Source organism: Callorhinchus milii, unplaced genomic scaffold, assembly GCF_018977255.1.
Source record: "Callorhinchus milii isolate IMCB2004 unplaced genomic scaffold, IMCB_Cmil_1.0 Scaffold3, whole genome shotgun sequence".
Taxonomy (NCBI): Eukaryota; Metazoa; Chordata; class Chondrichthyes; order Chimaeriformes; family Callorhinchidae; genus Callorhinchus; species Callorhinchus milii.
The window spans coordinates 24,295,280-24,314,486 of NW_024704744.1; the positions used below are offsets into that span (position 1 = coordinate 24,295,280).

Sequence of the window (19,207 nt, forward strand, 5' to 3'; positions counted from 1 at the left end):
CTCAAAGCGCTTTGCGGTAAAATGTACTGTAAAATGACTTGGAGGAGAACGCAGAAGCCAATTTGCACACAGCAATAATAATAATAATAATAATAATCCTTGCATTTGATATAGCGCTTTTCACGTCGGGAGGACGTCCCAAAGCGCTTCACAGAACACCCCCACAAACAGCCGAGAAGGTCGATCGCCAAGTCTGGGCAACACTGGGAGCAGGAAGACCCCTTTCCCTTTTCGAATGGACTGTACTTTTGCAGACTGCAAAAAAAAAAAAAAAAAACAAACCAGGTTGCGTGTTGGAGCGCACAACTGCAGGTTTTGCAGACTTTGCTCTGCAGACTCCGTACTCGCACAGGCAGTGCGGGACTTGGTTGCGCAATTACCTGTAGCCTTAAGTCACTCGACTGAAGTCGGTCCCCGGCAGAGTGGGGGGTGCGCTCTGCCCGGACAGTGGGCAGCGAGTACCTCTACCTGAGGAGCCACAGCCTGTGGGATGGGCTGCTGTTGGCCGCTCTGAGCGGCACCTGGACACCGAGTGGCCGAAGCCCTCCCTCCTCTGCCGCTGTGGGGTTAAAAGTGGAAGAGGAGGAGAAGTTTGGATGGATTCCAGGTAACTGCCACAAACCGAGGTCGCCTGCAACTGAGCTCTTGCAAACGCACTGCGTTGAGCTGCTTCTCCTTCTCCTCCTCCTCCTCCTATCTATCTATCTATCTATCTTGTGTCGTGTTCCCTTTATTTGGAACAACCACCAGTTGAATCTATTGGGAAGGTTTACGGAAGTGTCCCTAAAGGTATATATATATAGTGCTCTCACCAGACGGTTTGCAGGGCTCTGAGCCTCTTGAGAGCAATGCTTATGGTTTCCCCCCTCCTCCACTCACTCAGCAGCTAATGGACTAAGAAGCTACAGCAGAGCTCAAAGCGACAACATGGTTTGAAGTGAGCATTTTAGACAGAACAGGCAATGAGTTTGCTTGGAAAGTCTTAGCAAAGCGAATTTGAGTTTTGGAGGCCTTTTCTCCCCTCCCCATGAACTTTTGAGTGTGAGCGCATAAAGAGGAGTTGGGGAATGAGACTGTAATTTGACTCTGGAGGCCCAACTAGTGAGTAACTTTTAATTAACCTTTGGATTCTTTTTGATTTGGAAGTTTCATTCAAGTGCGCATTCAGAAAGCTCATAATGTTTCATGTGTTTTTTTTAACAATAGTTCTGTTGTAATATTTTCGAGTTGTTTTAAATATTAAATGTAGGCTCTCTTACCACTCGTCACTGTTGACAGAGTTTCAGTTTACTGTTGCTGTTGAGGAGCAAAAATATCTGCACAATCCACTTCACAGTCTATTCTGTGAAGTGCTTTGAGACATCTCAACGATTTGATAAGGGCTATATCAACTGCAAGGATTATTATTATTTCAGTGTGGTGTTAATTCTATTTGCAATTGGATAAAAGGAGATGAATGCAATAGGCTTTACCTCCTCTCCCAATGTTATGTAAATGGATGTTAAATTGACTTTAAAAACTTTACTGTATAGATAATTGTGATGTTTTTCCTCCACTGGAAATGAGTTAGAATAATTATTTTGAAACTAAAGTCAGAGAAATTGACTTTTTTGTGCGATGGATAATTGGAGATTTCCAGTTTCGCAACACAGGCTGATGTTTGCTCTGAAGAAAAACAGTTAATTTTACTATTTATTCTCACAATGTTGTGGTAGTGACTGAAGGAAAGTAATTTGGTATCTGGAGAGAAAATTATAATGAGTCGAAGAGGAACAGATGGAGGAAATCTGTAACGTAAGATGACAAGAATTATGAGGATGAGTGATCTCATTAAGTTAGAGTAAAATTTTTTTAAAAATCTGAAACAAAATCAGAGCGAATGTAAGTGGAAAAAAATCTGTGGTAAATTGTGACTCCAAAGATGCCAGATATATCTGCAGTAATCTAGATCATTCATGTGACTTCGATGTAGTTGTTAATGTGTCCTGAATCCTATAAAGCACATCTTTTCAATGGTAGAGGGGACCTAGCAGGACAAGCATTGTGCTGCAATACCATTTCCCTTTAAAGGAAAATCATATAAAAGTGCTTACTACACTGTAAAATTAATTAGATGGAGAGGAAAAGAAGTTACATGGCTAGGTCAACATAATTTTGTTTGTAAAATTGTTGGCCTTATTTTGTCACAGCATTTGTTTTTATCAGTTTGCAGTATGGCTAGAGAGATGTAATAGGTCGCTTTTATTTATTTACAACTTGATGTTCAACTTTTACTTAGCTTAAAACTGTCATTTTTACAGAAAAATTACATTTTGAAGTCGGCCCCTGGAAATATAGTATACCGGAGATAAGTTCTTGTTTGTTTTCCTAACTAGGCCATTCAGTCTTTACCACTGAACTGAGTACTACATTATACCATTTTAAAGACTGCATACGGTATATTATCACAGCGATGGACAACAAAGATGTGTCAGAGCCACATTTTCCATCATGTCAGTCAAAACTGCTGCACCATCCTGAACAACTACAGGTTAGTAACAACTTGACATTAACAACGTGGAATTTTTTTCTGTTGAAAAAGGAAATACTCTAACCGAATTGTAATTGAGGATACAGAGAAAGTATTTGGCCTTTCTGACAGTATATACAACTATTATTATTATTAATACAGTATATACAGTAGTTGAAATATCTTTTTCTAATCATGACTCATCAGCAATTCCTAGTCAGAGTTGTAGGTTCAAGACTCACCTTGAGACTTTGAACTCATATAGTTTAGGCTGGCACTCAATGCAGTGCTGAGGGTACTGTGTTTCAAATGAGATAGAAATCTGTGGTCTCGCCTGCCTGCTCAGGTGAACGTTAACGATCCCAATGGCACTATTTGTAAAGAGAAAAGAGTTTCTCCCAGTGTGCAGGTCAGCAATTTTTCTGATAAAATTGCTCATTAATGTCACGGCTGTTTGTGGGACATTGCTGGGTGCAAAATAGCTGCTGGTTTGCCTTGAGAAATCCTTCTGGCGTAAAAGCTACTAAATCAAATATAAGGATTATCATTTTTTTTCCCCCTGCAGTACTATTTCGTTGTAAAATTTCTTGCATAAACTGTACTTTCATATGTTCTTATTTCCTCTATTTTAAGAAATACTTTGTACATCTGTGTAAGTTCCTTTTTATTCCTAAACCGCAACAACCACTGTAAAATGTAAAGATTTATCATCTGGAGATTGTTTCTTATATGTATGATTTTGAATAACGGTTAAGTTAATTTCTTCTTAAGTTAAAAGGCATGTTTTATTATGTAACATTTAATGCTAGATACAGGAGGCAGTGATTTTTCACAACCCAATAGATGCTGGAACATTCACTGGAGTTACCTACAGTGCAACACTGTTATACCACACACATTCAGTAATGATTCACTCGCATGTGTGTGTTTGCCCGCTTACTTCCATGTGCTGGGTAACTTTACAGCTAAAATAATGCCTCCTGGTGATCTCTACAAATATCTCTGTCTGTCTTTCATGTGTGAAGCAAACAGGAAATCTCAACAATGACTTGATAACCTGTAAGCTGGTGATTTTTTTTAGTGCGGGCGCCAGGCGGGCACAGAGCCAATATTCCAATATACCCATCGCACCTCTCTATAGAATGGATAGGGATTTTTTGGATCCCAATTACTATGTTATACCAAGGCTTCATGTGCTATTTAAGGACTATTAAAATCAGTATACTAATGTTTTTTGCTTTATCATTTACAATCCAGCAGCATTTATATATGAAAAATGTTCTCCAGGAGGTAGTGGTTAGGTCTATGTTACGTTAGTTTTATGCTAGGGTAGGTTTAATGGACTGAATGAGTGGCTTGATGGTCTGAACAGCCTGTTTTAATTATATATTTGCTTGTATAAACTTGACAACACTGCACTACATTTGACTTCATGTGAGACATTGCTGTGCGCATATTGACTCATCACGAGTGCACAGATATAAGGAGTTGTCAGCAGGCAAATGAAAGTAGTTTGCCCATAATATTAATTCATTATACTTTATTTAAAAGATAATACACTTTAAGTAAATCCTGTGAAGTACTTTGAGTTGTCTTCTTGACTTGAAATGCAAGGATGGTTGTAATTTTATTATTGAGAGTAACTGCCTGTGAAATCGATAAGTAATGTTGCAGTGTTGTAGGCACTATATCAAATTCAAGGATTATTTAGGTCAAGTAGGTTTTAGATTATGTTTCTAGTTTTCTTTTTCAAGATTATTTTCATTACTTTCTATTGTTTGTTTATTACCAACTGATCTTGAGCTTTGGTTTGGGTGTGATTTATGCACATTATATTGAAAACTTTTGATTACATGAAATAAAATACCAAACAATGTTAATAGATACCAAACAATGTTGCCTATAATCTACAGGATTGGAGTGAACTGATTTCAGTTTAAGATATGATTGGCTTTGCTTGGTTTGATGAAAATCCAAACGATTTATAAAGTTAACAAGTTTTTAATTATGTATAGAAAACTGTAAGATGAAGTAAGCCTTTAATTTGGTAGTTATTCCTTGAGCAATTTTCACTTATTTTACTGATTTATGTCTGTTTAAACTGCAATGTGAATATTTTTTTCTGGATTCATAGAATTGTTATTCTATGAATCACTAGTGCACAGGTATATAATTCTATGAATTATACAGCACAGAAGGAGGCCATTCAGTCCATCGTGTCTGTGCTGTTTTTTTTAAAAACGCTATTGAAATCAATCCCACTCTCTCCCCATAGCCCTGCAAACTTATCCTCCCCAAATAGTTGTCTCTCTATAGACTGCTTTGGTAAGAGTTGAGGCCTCCTGCCTCCCAGCCATCCAAAGAACTAATTGCATATAGCTTGTTATATGTGCAATTATTTAAGATACTTTTTAGGTTAATAACTTTTTTTAAATCACTTTTAGTGATGTTTGTTTTTTGGAATAAAGAATTCTGTAAATTGCAATCGGTAACTTTTTTATTTTTATTTCCTTGCTGTGCTAGAAGTGAAGGGGAATTATATTACAGTACAACAACAACAACAAAATTTGTATAGCGCCTTTCACATCAGGAGGACGTCCCAAGGCGCTGGACAGTCAAGAGTTTCGGACCAGAGCTGGGGGTCAGGATTGGGGAGGGTGGACGGCGGGGGGGAAGCAGGGAGATCGAAAGCATGGTCGAAGAGGAGGATCTTGAGATGCGCCTTGAAGGTGGCAAGAGAGGGGGCAAGGCAGAGGGACTGCAGGCTGGAGTTCCAGAGGGTGGGGGCAGAGCGGCAGAAGGCCACCAATGGTGGGATGGGCGAGGCAGGGGACGTGAAGCAAGCCAGAGCCCGCTGAGTGGTAGGGGTTTAGGAGGTCGCAGAGGTAGAGGGGAGCAAGACCATGGAGGGCTTTGAAGGTGAGGACCAGGATCTTGAACTGCCATGTAGGAGGCAGGTGTTTTACATACGAATTTCTAATCTTGGTGAAATCATCGGGATTGCTTCTGAGTAGAGCTTAAGAACATTCACACAAGGCTGAAGGTCAGGTCAGTCCTGGGCTTCTCTTAAGAATTTATTTGCAGACTTCTGTAGAGTTGAGCAACAATAATAATTCTTGCATTCTGTATAGCACATTTCATGTCTGTCGGATGTCTCAAAGCACTTCACAGGATTTACTGTGAAATGGAGTGACTGTACTTGTAGGTGAACATGGCAGCCCAGTTGCACACAGCAATATCCTAATAACAACCATGAAATGATTGACAAATTTTAATGCAAAGTCGGCTATAATATACAAACTTATTTACCTGCCTTCTCTGATAAAAGGAAATGCAGGATGAACGGTTTTATTTTCCAAAATTAGGAGAAGGAGAAATTGTTTAAAAATTGTGATGGAGTTCAATTTTAAATCAAGAGCCATATGTTTCCTCTACATTGGGTTACTTTTTAAAATGGATATACTTTGTATACTCTATACCTCACTCTATTTTTGGTCAGCCAGATGTCTGCTGCACGCAAAGCCCTTGCACGCTTTCTCCCTAATTATTAATTCTGGAGAGTATTAGGAACAGATTGGCAAGAGCCAAGGCTTGAGAACCCCAGAGCGTGTGTTGAGGTACTGCTGGAGTCTAACCAGCTAAAACGGCATATCTTGACATTGTCTGGCAAGGTTTGTGCTGCTTGTCCAGGCCCCTACCCATAGGGCTTTGGCTTGCTGGATTAATAGAGCTGAATGGGAAGTATCCCTGTCTTCAGTAACTTGTCTGCCTCTCTAAGTTCTGCCAATGAGCTGGGCTTCCTTCAGCATTGCCCTGGAGTACTGTGGACCTGCCTGGCTCAGGAACCAGACTAGCAAGATAGATGGTTGGCTCAATTCTGACATTCTGTTGCCAACAATGTCCCCTTGGAGCTTACCTCTTCATCTCCCTGCCTCCCTGGATGCCCTATTTTTGTCATTTTTATGTCTACACGTGATGGTGGGAGAGGCTATTCCACAGTATATATTTCTCATATTTTGTAAGCGAACCAAGATCATTTGAGAAATTAATTGCATAAATATCACAGATTTTTTCACTGAATTTACTTGAGGATTTTTGTGTAAATTTTTCCTCCCCCCCCATAATCACACACTTTATTAACACGAAAATTATAAGAATGCTCCTTAATGGTTAAGTTAAGTCAGAGCAGTTATTGGAATCCAAGTTGCTATATTTTATACCTGGATTATTTTAATAAAGAACTGGTCGACCAAATGGGAATTCCCTCCGCATCGCTGAAATTAATTTCCCCAACCAATGGCAACTTTGGTGAACTCCCAAATAGAGTTGTTACAGGTTGATGGGAATTATATTGAGATTCCTCAACAACTTTTAATGTTTCAGTGGGGTGGGGGAGAGGTTATAATGGATTTTAAAAATCCGTGTTTATTTTATTCTTAGAATCCTATACATTTTTTATATTTTTTTTAGTTTTCTCTCCATTTAAAATGTTTGGATATTTGGGATGAGTTGGATAGCACTTCCAAAAAGCTGACAATAGCACGATGGGCTGAATGGCCTCCTTTTGTGCTGTAGGATTCTATGATTTGACAGTTTGTGTGACAGAAAGGGAGTATTCTGCATTTGTTGTCCTTCACCTATAATTAAGTTCAGCACAAATAATTTACTAGGTGAGGAGGAGTCAGTGACAATGGGGAGCACAGCCTCTTTAAACTATTCAGAAATTGGATTCTTCAATTCTCCTGTTCACAAAGTATATTGTCATGCTGTTTAGTTTTACCACTTTTTGGCAAGAGTCAGTAACTCAATAACAAACAACAGAAGCAACAAATTGGATTTATTTATCACCTTTCACCCTCAGAAGATGTCCCAAAGCCCTGGATAGTCCTTCTGAGACATCTTCTTTCAAGATTGAAGAGCCCTAACTTATCTCATCGTTGCTAATAGCTCATTCCTCTAACACTGGGGAACATCTGTGTTGGTCTCCTCTGCTTCTAAGGCCTGGGCAACCTCCTTATGTCATGATGACATAAGTGAGAGTATCATTACAATTGCAGTTGTATTCGGGTTGAATTCAGGAGTTGGGGACCAAAGGGGTAGATGTCGTGAGGATTATGCCAATTCCTTGGCAATTAAGTGAAGAGATTGATGTATAAGTAACAGTCCTGTAGCTTAGTGATTAGAGCACTCGCCTCGCAAGTAGAGGACCCGGGTTTGACTCCCTGGAAGTGTGAAACTTTGGGCAAGTTTCCTTACTCCAAACATCTCTGTTTACCTAGCAGTAAATAGAAACCCAGTTGTTAGCCGATTGCCGGATCGCTGGTTAGGTAATAATTCCTTTAAAAAAAATAATAAGTAATTGGTCACTCAATCGACGACTATTTGTGGGACGCTGCTATGGTAATTGGCTGTGTGTTTCGCCCACAAAAATATACAGTCAATTCACTTTACAGTATATTTTGTGAAGCATTTTGAGACGTCTCAAAGATGGAGTGAAGTATGGTCTCTTTGGAGCTGAACAGGCTCTAAGGTGATGTTGGCAACAAAATGTCGTAATCGAGCCAGCCCTCTGTGAAGGTCTCGGTAGTCTGGTTCCTGAGCCAGTTGGGTCCGCAATATTCCAGGGCACTACTGATGACAGCACAGTCAGCCTGACCCATCGGAAGGATTTGATTGAGCAGATGAGTCATTGAGTGCAGGGATTCTTACCACTCAAGCCTGCAAGCCAAAGCCTTAATAGTGCCTACCAAGCTTTCCCATTGCTGGTCTGGGTGGTCCTACCTGGACAAGCAGTGGGAAAGCTTGGTCGGCAGTGCTCTCAATGGCAAGTTATGAGATTTCAGCTGGTTAGACTCCAGGTGTAGCTCAATGCACATTCTGACGTCCCCAAGCCTTGACTTTTGCAAACTTGCACCTAATACTCTCCAGAATTACTTCAGCAGGATTGCCAGTATGCAATCGATTTCAATCCAATGCTTTATTTATATGTATAGGTGGGCGGTATGCATAGAACTCCATTTGGTTTGGATATTCTTAAGCGTGGTGATGAGTTTTGCATGTGTCAGACGCCCGGCTGACCCCCGAAATATTTTGTAAATTACCTTTAGATGTTTATTTTACATTTAAGTTGCAGTATAAATGCAAGCTGTTGTTAAAATTCTTGCATTTGATATAGCGCTTTAGAATATCTTTGAGATGCCTCAAAGCGCTTCACAGAATATACTGTAAAGTGAATTGACTCTACCTTCGGAGGTCGGACCAATTTATTGTTTTTTTTTGAAGGAATTATTACCCCCGGAAAAGTGATCCGCCAATCGACTAACACCGGGTTCCTACTCACTGCTAGGCGTATGAGTAAGGAAACTTGCCTAACATTTCGCCCTTCTTGGAATCAAACCCAGGTCTCTCACTTGCGAGGCGAGTTCTCCAACCACTGAGCTCCAGGATTACAATTATTGTTAAACAATAACTGAATATTTTTATCCCTCAAAAACATTTTTTTCAAAGTACAGCAGAAAGCTGCAGAGATATTCTCATTTTTTTGGTTTTGCACTTAGATTCTACCTCAGACTTCCCTTGGGGATCAACTCAGATTGGAAGAATGCAAGATTCGAGTGGTGAAAGCAGTATCAAAGCATATTAAACCAGTGTCCTTGTGGACAGAGGAAGAAGTGTGCGAGTGGATAAGAAATCAGTATCCAAGGCATTACCCTTTGTTTGTTGAAGCAGTTTCCAAACATGCAATCTCAGGTAAGAGTTTAGTGTACTTAGTAAGATAATATACTCAGTATGTAGTGCTGCTAAAATGTACAGAATTGTGCAAGATTGAATCTGCCGAGTAACATTTAGCTTGTAATACACTATGGAGTCAACATTGTCGTGTTCCTAAATGCATTCAGTTCCTTAATTAAGAAATTAGGTTAAAATATGTTTGACCTACCCCTCTACCTGATGTCAAAGCTGACTGAAAATGTTGCATACTGCCACCTGCAGTTCCTGCTTAGCAATTTCGACTCTGGGAGAGGATGTCAGAAGCCATTTTACCGGTATAATTTAGAATTGTATTTAAATTTAGATTTTGCTATTATCTGAATTATCTGAAGTATAATAAAAATGGAAAAACAATTTAGACTGGGATTTTAAGTGCAATTTTAAATGTGGAAATTTGCTTTGGTCAGAAATCATGCGAATGTTCTAGAGCAGTGGTGGCCAACCTTTATGGTCGGCCAACAAAATAAATTTTCTTGATTGAATATTTCTTGATTTATGCCATATACAGGAGTCCTGTAGCTCAGTGGATAGAGCACTTGCCTCGCAAGCTCGAGACCTGGGTTTGATTCCTGACAGGGTGAAACCTTGGACAAGTTTCCTTACTCCACAAGCCTGATAATAATCCCTCAAGAAAAAAAACAATAATAACTTGGTCACTCAATCCACGACTGTTTGTGGTATACTGCTGTGCGCAATTGGCTGCCGCGTTTCGCCCACAAAATATATAGTCAGTTCACTTTACAGCATATTCTGTGAAGCCCTTTGAGGTCTGAAAGATGTGAAAAGTGCTATATCAAATGCAAGGATTATTATTATGAACTTACCTAAACTAGTGCGAATGTTTTGGAGGCTGCTTCTTGACAGCTCTACAGGCCACTAACGGGCCACAATCTCTGTTCTAGAGATTGACCCTTGGGTCACAAATAAAACTTGCAGATCAAAGTGTTCGGCTGGCAGTTGGCAGGATCACGGCTTACTGTGAGATTTCTGTTTAGTAAAAAGATAATTTCACTAACCGGCAGTCAAACGTCTCATTTCAAGACCTAGTCAGGCCTGGCTTTATGAACGTCAGCAATGAAATTGGGTGGGGTGGGGGGGGTTGCTTTTTGTGACTTCTCACAGATCCTAATCAATACTTTCTGAATTTCTAATTGTAAAGCGCATGCTACTGTTATTCAGGATAAAACCATATGATGCTTACTATAATACTATAAATAGTATTTACTATAAATATTTACTATAAATATAATAATGCTTATCTAGAAAGTAATCTTTCGCTTAAAGTTTACACAATGTAGTCCTATTTCCCTTTTGCACATCGGACCAGAGAAATGTCAGGGACATTACCAATTTAGATTTTTAAACATTGTAATTGCCTGCTCACAAATTTAATTGCAGTGGCTGCATTTGGCTATATCACTGTTGTTGGGCAATTATAATTAGTACCGTAAGCGAGGAATTTGAGCAGACAGCATTTCTGGGTTGACATCAGTGAACTGCTCTGCGTATGAGTAGAAAGTTGACAGACAATTCATGTGAGGTTCTAAATTGCTTGTGCTCTCCTCTCTACTCGCTCTATTATTGCGATAAGGGGATTTTCAAGCTTTGACGTCACAAAAGTTGGGGTCTATAATCTTCCTGATTCATCAGTGAGGTAATGTTATATAGATGAGTGCTACAACAGGTTCTCCTGTAGTTGGAACTGGTCAGAAATCTTAGTTGATTTGGTTTAGGTCGGCAAAGTAACACACTTTGTGTAGGTGTAGAAATTTAAATACGCTTTATAATAATAATAATAATAATCCTTGCATTTGATATAGCGCTTTTCACGTCGGGAGGACGTCCCAAAGCGCTTCACAGAACACACTGTAAAGTGAATTGACTGTATATTTGTGGGCGAACGCGGCAGCCAATTGCGCACAGCAGTATCCCACAAACAGTCGTGGATTGAAAATGATCAATTTATTATTGTTTTTGGTTTATTCACATCACTGCACTGTGTAGAGATTCCAGTCTTGCAACACGTACCCAGTTAACAAGAAACTAGCAATACTAATGTAAGAAGCAGGAGCATCTCCTCTGAGTCAGAAGGTGGTGGTTTAAGACAAGTCAGGACTTTATTTGTACATAGTAGTCATTGCAGTACTGGGAGTACCTTTCAGTTGAGATATTAAAACTGCAATTCAGTCTCTTCTTCAAGTGAATAATAAAGATCTCGTAGAAGTATTGGAAAACAGAAAGGGATTTCTCTGTTTCCTGGACAACAATCCTCCAAATAAATTCTTCTTTACCCCATGCTTGCTTGTGCGACCTTAGTTTGCCTACAAAGTAGCCACTAATAGTAGTAATAGTAATGCTTACATTTGATACAGCACCATTCATGTCAGGAGGACATTTCAAAGTGCTTGACAGAATATACTGTACAGTGTAATTGACAGTGTTTGTTGTGGGTGAATGCGGCAGCCAGTTTGCGCACTGCAATGGCCATGAGATTAATGACCAATTTTATTTGGGGAATTGTTGACCAGGAAACTGGGAGAATGCACCTCTTTTCGAATAGTGCCACGGGATCTTTATTGTCCATCTGAACAGGCAGATGAGACCTCGGTTTTACCGTCTTATCCCAAGGACGACACCTCCATCAATTCAGCACATCCCCAGCACTACATTGGAATGTAAGCATAGACTTTTTACGTTTCAAGTCCCAATTTGGGGTTCAAACCCACAATCTTCTGACTCAGACGTGAGAGTGCTACCAACTGGTCCAGACTGACACATTGCACTTGTTGATAATTACTGCAGAGCATTTTAAGCATATCAGGTAGTATAAAAATTGCAAGTTATTTTTCCCTTCTCATGATATCACAACCACAAACTTAGGAAAAAGCTTTAGTTTTTTTGCTATTCATATTGAATTGAGTTAGCCAATAACCTAGAGTTTGCACCCAAAAGTCAAAAGGTTTTTTTAAAATGCACAAAATGTCTGAGAATTTAAAGTTGATAGGAATAAAATTAAAAAATCAACTATAGATAGACAGCAAATAGTATTCTGTGTGTGTGATAACTAAGATTGATATTCAGAAAACTGTGGACTACTTTCTGCCCTTTTGATTTCAGGAAAATTGAGGTTTTATGTTCTGTTTCTAAGTTTGATGAGCTTTATGAAGTGAAAATAACACCAAATGTTGGAACACGTGGGATTTTGTTCCTACCTAATGACACTGTAACGTCATGGCCACTTTCAAATTTAGATCAACGTTTTGCTGTTTTATGCATAAATGCATTGCACGATGATCTACCACTCTGAGACACTACCCTGTGTGGTGGACGTTATGTAAGTGCAAGTTGTTGTTGATGTTATTGTTGATCAGTTACAATGTGGTAAAACACTTTTTATGAAAAGCTTTGTAAATGTAGAAACTCCCTGTAGGTGATTTTATTACAAGCATTTATCTTAAGATGAAATCAGTGTTGAAAATAATTGAAATGAACAATTTATTAAAAAAACTAATAACCACTGGTTATGTATTCAATTATCTATTCAATTTATGGTTGAAGTGTTCTGTGTTATTGGCCCTCAATAATGGGTGAAAGCTGTAAACATAAACCAAGAAAATTCAAAGCAGTGTTTTTTGCAATACAAATGCTCAGGTGTTTGTTATGCTAGTCACATTATATTTAAAGTTAAGCCATCTTTTTATATATTTTTGGAATTTGAAAAAAATAGGCTACTTGGGTGGCCCATACTTGATTGTGATTTCCATTGCTGTTGTGGCATTCCTGATATCTATACTTGTACATAAATTGAGCACATGTGCTATAGATACAACATGGTAAGAATAAAGTTAATTGCAAATGAATGTTGAAATTAGTTTAATTTCATAGACTTTACATAACTATTATAAGTATCTTATTCTTGTTTGTATTATGTGAGTTCAAAATGTGTATCATTAAAACGTACTCTGGTTGAAATACCCATTGACAGATTCTAAGTGGAAAATATATCTGTTTCAAAAGCCGTAGACCACCCAACTTATAATGTTACAAAGTCTATGTTAACTTTGTTAATAGGCTTGTTTTCAGAGAAAACAAACTGAAGTTTAAAGTCATAAAATTAATGTGTGTTAAACCCATTTTCTTTGATACTGATAGTCATCGTGCTAATTTATAGAACTTTTGCTTGCGGGATTATCAAAATCTGTTTTGCTTGCAGTAACCAGAACAGACTCCAACTGTACAGCATTAATTCTTTCAGGTTTATAGTGACACTTATTTGAGATGATTCCAAGTGCAATTTGATTTCAAAGCCAATGTCCAAAGCTTTCATTAGGTGGTGCTACGATATAAATCGCTGGTGCTGTTGAAAGCACCACACAATCATTGTGCTGTGTGGTTATGCAGTTATGCTTGTCTGTTTATGTAGTTTTCGGTGCAGTGAGTTTCCAATCTCAGACAGCCATCAAGGAGCTGGCAAATGGGAGCAAGGCAATTCCTCAAGGCAGAAAGCACATAAAATAGTCAGACCTTGCTTACTTCAGTTGAGGAGAATGAGATTAACTGAGATTGTTATTAACCGAGGAACAACAAAAGGAAAACACTCCCCTCTCATGTCAACAACTAAATAGTGGTGAGTTTGAATAGAGTGGTCATTTCTGCGGGTGAGGCAAAAGCCTAACTGAGGTGAGGGTCTTGGACAGGGAGTAATAATCATAAAGATAATCCGTGCATTTGATATAGCACGTTTCACGTCAGAAGGACGTCCCAAAGCGCTTCACAGAATATACTGTAAAGTGAATTGACTGTATATTTGTGGGCGAACGCGGCAGCCAATTGTGCACAGCAATGTCCCACAAACAGTTGTAGATTGAAAATGACCAATTTATTATTGTTTTTGGTTTTTGGAGGGATTATTATTAGGCGTGTGGAGTAAGGAAACTTGCCCAAGGTTTCGCCCTGCCCGGAATTAAACTCAGGTCTCTCACTTGCAAAGCGAGTGCTCTAACCACTGAGCTACAGGACTCCAGACAGATGAGCATTAGGTTGTGTGACAATAGCTCAGTCCAATATCTTGGCAAGAAAAGACAATTTAAACATCGGATTGTAGTTTGAAAAGGTATGAGGGTAAAGGTTAGCTTTTTTAAAAAGATGTTAGTTCCTGAGAATAAGAGGTTGATAATATCTGTGAGTTCAAAGATCCACAAAGGGTATTTGAATTCTCAGAAGAGGGTCAAGGTGTCACAAAATAGGTTAGTTTCATGAGATTAGTCTTTCATGTCGGGACGACGTCCCAAGGCATTGGACCGTCAGGGATTTTGACCCAAGCGGGAGGGTTAAGGGAAGATGGAGGAAAGGAGGATGGCCAAAGGCACGGTCAGAGAGGAGGGTCTTGAGACATGCCTTGAAGGAGGCAACGAAGTGAGCAAGGTGAAGGGGCTATGGGATGGAGTTCTGAAGGCTGGGGGCAGAGAGGCTGAAGACTCGACCGCCGATGGTGGGCCGGGCAGGGGATGTGGAGCAGGCCAGAGCCTGCTGAGTAGAGGGAGCGAGAAGTACAAAGTATTCGGAGCTTGAGAGAGTATTAGTAAGGGATCTTTTGATAATGCAGGAATTTTGAAGTGTAGAATTGAAGTATAGTTGAGTTTGGTGTAGTCCAATAAATGCTACATCAAATCCAGTTGTGTTTTATTCAGATTCCAAGAGAGCGAGAGACTTGAGGCACATTGCTGGAACATGTTTTTACAAGTACTTCCAAGTAAAAAATGTTGTCTCAGAAGTTTCTTGCTTATAGGTCATCACATTTATTTTCAGATGTGACTTGTGTAACCATGTAGGAACACCTAAAGGATTATCACTTGCTCAAATCGATTTCATTGTGGGAACCAAGTTGAGGGAAAGTATTTCTGCCAAAGTCCATGGAATTAAGACGGAATCTAATTTTTGATCTGCCCTGAGCTAATTGGAGTGGTGGTATATGGACTGATCAAGGATTTAATAAAAACTGAAATAGAAGAAGGAAGTTAAGGTTGATTTTATGTACAAATATAGTCACTACACTTTACAGTAAATCCCGTGAACTGTTTCGAGCTAATTTAATGATGTGATAAGGCGCTATATCAAATGCAAGCATTATTTGGAATAGTTTCATTTTCATATAAAAATGCTAAGGACTGTTGAGATTTAAAATGCAATGACTGTTGCATGAATATCCTGACCACTGTGGTATAAGGTCACTTGGTTCATTTTGGAAATTATTTTTAAAAGAAGTTTCAGTTCTTCTTTCTCAGTTTGTCTCTTACACCAGGCAGGTGTTCTATTTGGCTGTTGGGAGGGCATCACAGTGGATCATAATCCTGATCCTCCTTACAGTAGGTCTGGGTAGCGATAAGGACCAAGAACCTTGTCTTTGTGCTCAAGGGACATTGACGATAATAGTAGTGAAAATAATAATATCGACAATTCTTGCATTTGTTAATAATAATAATCCTTACAATTGATAAAGGGGCTTAGATTATGTGATTCTGAGTGCCAACATGGGGTTTGAACCCACAACCTTCTAACTCAGAGATGAGAAGTGCTACCACTGAGTCAGGCTAACACACAAATCAACTTGAGCTTGTTTATATTAATACTTCAAGTTAGGGTCAGTTTTGAGTTGAAAGTAGTTGAATATATAAAAATGACTGTAAGTTATCTTCAAATCAAAGTTATCAATAAAATATTTCTGAACATAGTAATCTCTGAACATACCTTGTTAGTTTTGATAATTGAGGGATATCGAACATACAAGAATACAGTAAAATAATCAATATATGAATTAATTTCAACAAAACCCTTAGGATTTCTTTGTCTTATTTGTATCAAAGTGTGTCAGAGGATTAGAAGCAACAGTGTAAAGTGATAGTTTTAATGTTGCTATAATTCTGCTCTTGGATTTTATATCCAATTGGGGATAGCAGAAGCAATGCACAATGGAAGGAAAATATATTATAAAATCGTCTAAGCAAAATACTGAGCAATAGATTGGTCAGGTGAATGTGCGGTGTCTGGTTGGTCTAAAGTGTAAGCTCATTATACCTTACACATGCAACTAGAAGATAGCTTTCTGGAAGTTTAATTCATGTTGTTTTCAAATATTAAGTTTTGTTTTTATTGAGGTTGGAAAAGTCTAAATGCTTTAGTACTTTGGTTTCTGTGTATGTAACTGGCTGGTAACAGCCACATTATTCACCTATAAATAAATTAATATAGTTATGATACCTCGATTGGAAATTAATTTGGGTATTTTTTTAAAAATTAAACAAAACACATATTCCAATCTATTCTGCTTTCAGAATCCATTCTGATTACAAAAACGATTCATCTATATGTTTCTAACATTTTATTTCTGTTCTGTTGTACCATCACCATAACAATTCCAGCAATTTCAAAGAAAGCACACTTGTGGTCAAATTAAATTTGTATCGTTGAATAATTGCTAATCTTTGTGTAATATGGAATGATTCATGGAGGCATTTATCATTGCTACCACAAACCTTTCTATGACAAATAAATCAGTTAGAGTATCAATTTTTAATCTCTTTTCGCAATATAATTTTACAAGTATGAAAACTGAGGAGTGCTTTTCGTACAGTAGACACTCAACTGTTTACACAATAAATGTATACTCATGTTTCCAAATTGCCTGCAATGCAATGCATACAATATTATTAGTGGGGAAAAAAAACACATATAGGCCTCCTAATATGACACCCGCCTTCTTGTCACATGTAAAATGCTTTGAATGCAAGATTTATGTTTATTTCTCATTGCAATGCTCTGAAAGTTGTCCGTCAAAAATACACCTGAAACAATTATCGTATTCATTCTGAGATTCTGTTGTTATTCAATAGCACAAACTCTGGGTGGCACCAGAGTACCAGAGTTTAAACATTGGGCATTTATGATTTATAGTGCATTCCTTGTCAAAGGTACAGGATAATGTATTTAAGATTAAATGTATGTTCACAATAGATTCCTGCTCAAGGGCAATTCATAGAGTTGCTTTAAGAAAGGATCTGAAATGGACGCACCCCAAATCACAGCAATAAACCAGTTGACCTTTCTAACTTCAATACTACTGTGCTTTTGTAATAAAGTGTGGTGGTTTGGTCCCTGTGGCTGGGAGTTGGCTGTAGATCGGGAAGGAGAAAATAGTACATGTTTAGTGCCCAGTCCTTGATTGAAATCATGATAATTTTTTTTATGTTTATCATTCTTGTAGATCACCTCTGGTACTGCACTCATGAAATAATCTCAGGAGATCACATTTTTGCCTAAATTCTTTTGAAGACCTGTTGTTTTACAATGGAATGGTGCATGTCCTTTTTGGCAGAGAGTGCAACCTATTGAACACCAGAGAACGTTCTGTTTTGAAGTTCATTTTTTTTCAGTATAATCTTTGTTTTGGCATTGAATGGAATCCATTTGTATGCAGGGGAAATGACTCATTCTCCACATTATGTCTCGTTTGAGACAATTGCTGGTTGCCTGTAGCATGACTTTGCTGCAGAGTGAAGTTCTTTCTGGTTTACTCCAACAAATGGCATAACTAATCAACAGTCTTCCTTTTCCCACATCGTCCACCATAGCACCATAAAGTTAGTTGGTAAATTCCTGAATTATCTATGAAGAGATGGTTTGAGATTACACGGATTTCTTTAATTTTGAACATTTAAAAGCTATAAATAGAGGTGACTTTGTCCCATCCTTTTGGGTAGGATTTGAACACTCTCACTGTCTCCCAAAGATATATCCTTAATTTTTAGGAGCCCTGACCACAGTATTGGGAAATCCTAACTACAAATATGTCTTTTTACGATACAAACACATATCTTTTGAAGCTAATTTTTCTGCTCTGCTTGATTGGGTCCTTCTACTTAAATCTTGTTATTGGGCCACCTGAAGGTTTTTGAGAGAAACTAGCATCAAGTCTTGAGGGTTGTTCATTAGGGAAACGCCATTGTTTTGGTGCTTCCTCATGTAGACAGGCAAGATCAGAAATGGAGTAGTAATGTAAATTGTGCCCACAAAGTCATATCTCTGAAACTGCAGGAAATGTTCATTTCCACAGGTTAGTTAGAGGAATCAAATAGAAGGAAAATAATTAGCTTCAAAGGTATGTGTTTGTATAGTAAAAATACATATTTGTATTTCAGATTTAACAAATCTGTGACTGGGTCAAGGCTCGTGACTAATACCAAACTTTGTAAATGGCCATTTGACTGTGGATTCTGACGGGAGAGTGAATGTTTCAAGGGTCTGTCCTGGTTCTCCTACTGTTCCTTGTATTATATTCATATATTACCTGAATTGACAGATCCAGAGTACCTCACCATCTGACCTCCCCACATTTTGACCTAGTTTAACTAAAGAATACCCTCTACTTCTTCCTTTTAGTGAATTGTTATTCCATGTCCATATCATTAACACATATCATAGATAATGCTGCTAATTAAATCTAATAATGCTACACTTAACAACAGCAATTTTAATTCTTTTTATATGTCACTAAGAAGGTGTGAGCAATGGAATTCAGCGGTAGATTTACTCAATGAAAACAAAGGGCAATGCGAAACCCATGAAGCTAGGCAAAGAAGATTAGCAGGAGTTTGATTTAGCAGTTTGATGAGATCTAAAGGTCACATTCAGAGGGTAGCCTGGATGGATTATATTGCAGGATTTGGGACTTGCCATCTGAATTACTTGGCAGTGTCATTTTCTTAGATTGGAATATTTGTATGTTAATTTCTATATATTTCCTCAACCACCCACGTCGGGACTTTAAACTCAGTCTAGACCAGCGGTGGCCAACCTTCATCGTTGGCCCACAAAATAAATATTCTTGGCATAAATTGAGAAATATTTGATCAAGAAAAACAAGAACAATCA

General features: G+C 38.3%; 1 protein-coding gene across 6 annotated transcripts in view; it reads left to right on the top strand.

Moving 5' to 3' along the window:
- Positions 1-360: 360 nt before the first annotated feature.
- LOC103183150 (sterile alpha motif domain-containing protein 12-like) overlaps positions 361-19,207 on the top strand; it is a 118,940-nt gene continuing 100,093 nt past the window's right edge. For 4 of the 6 annotated variants that reach the window (XM_042333539.1, XM_007900467.2, XM_007900464.2 and 1 more), the window contains exons 1-3: positions 361-607; positions 2,376-2,530; positions 9,067-9,259. In XM_042333539.1, the coding sequence (XP_042189473.1) occupies positions 2,453-2,530; positions 9,067-9,259 (271 nt within the window). In that variant the 5' untranslated portion in view covers positions 361-607; positions 2,376-2,452. The other 2 variants (XM_007900465.2, XM_007900466.2) reach the window with 2 other exon arrangements.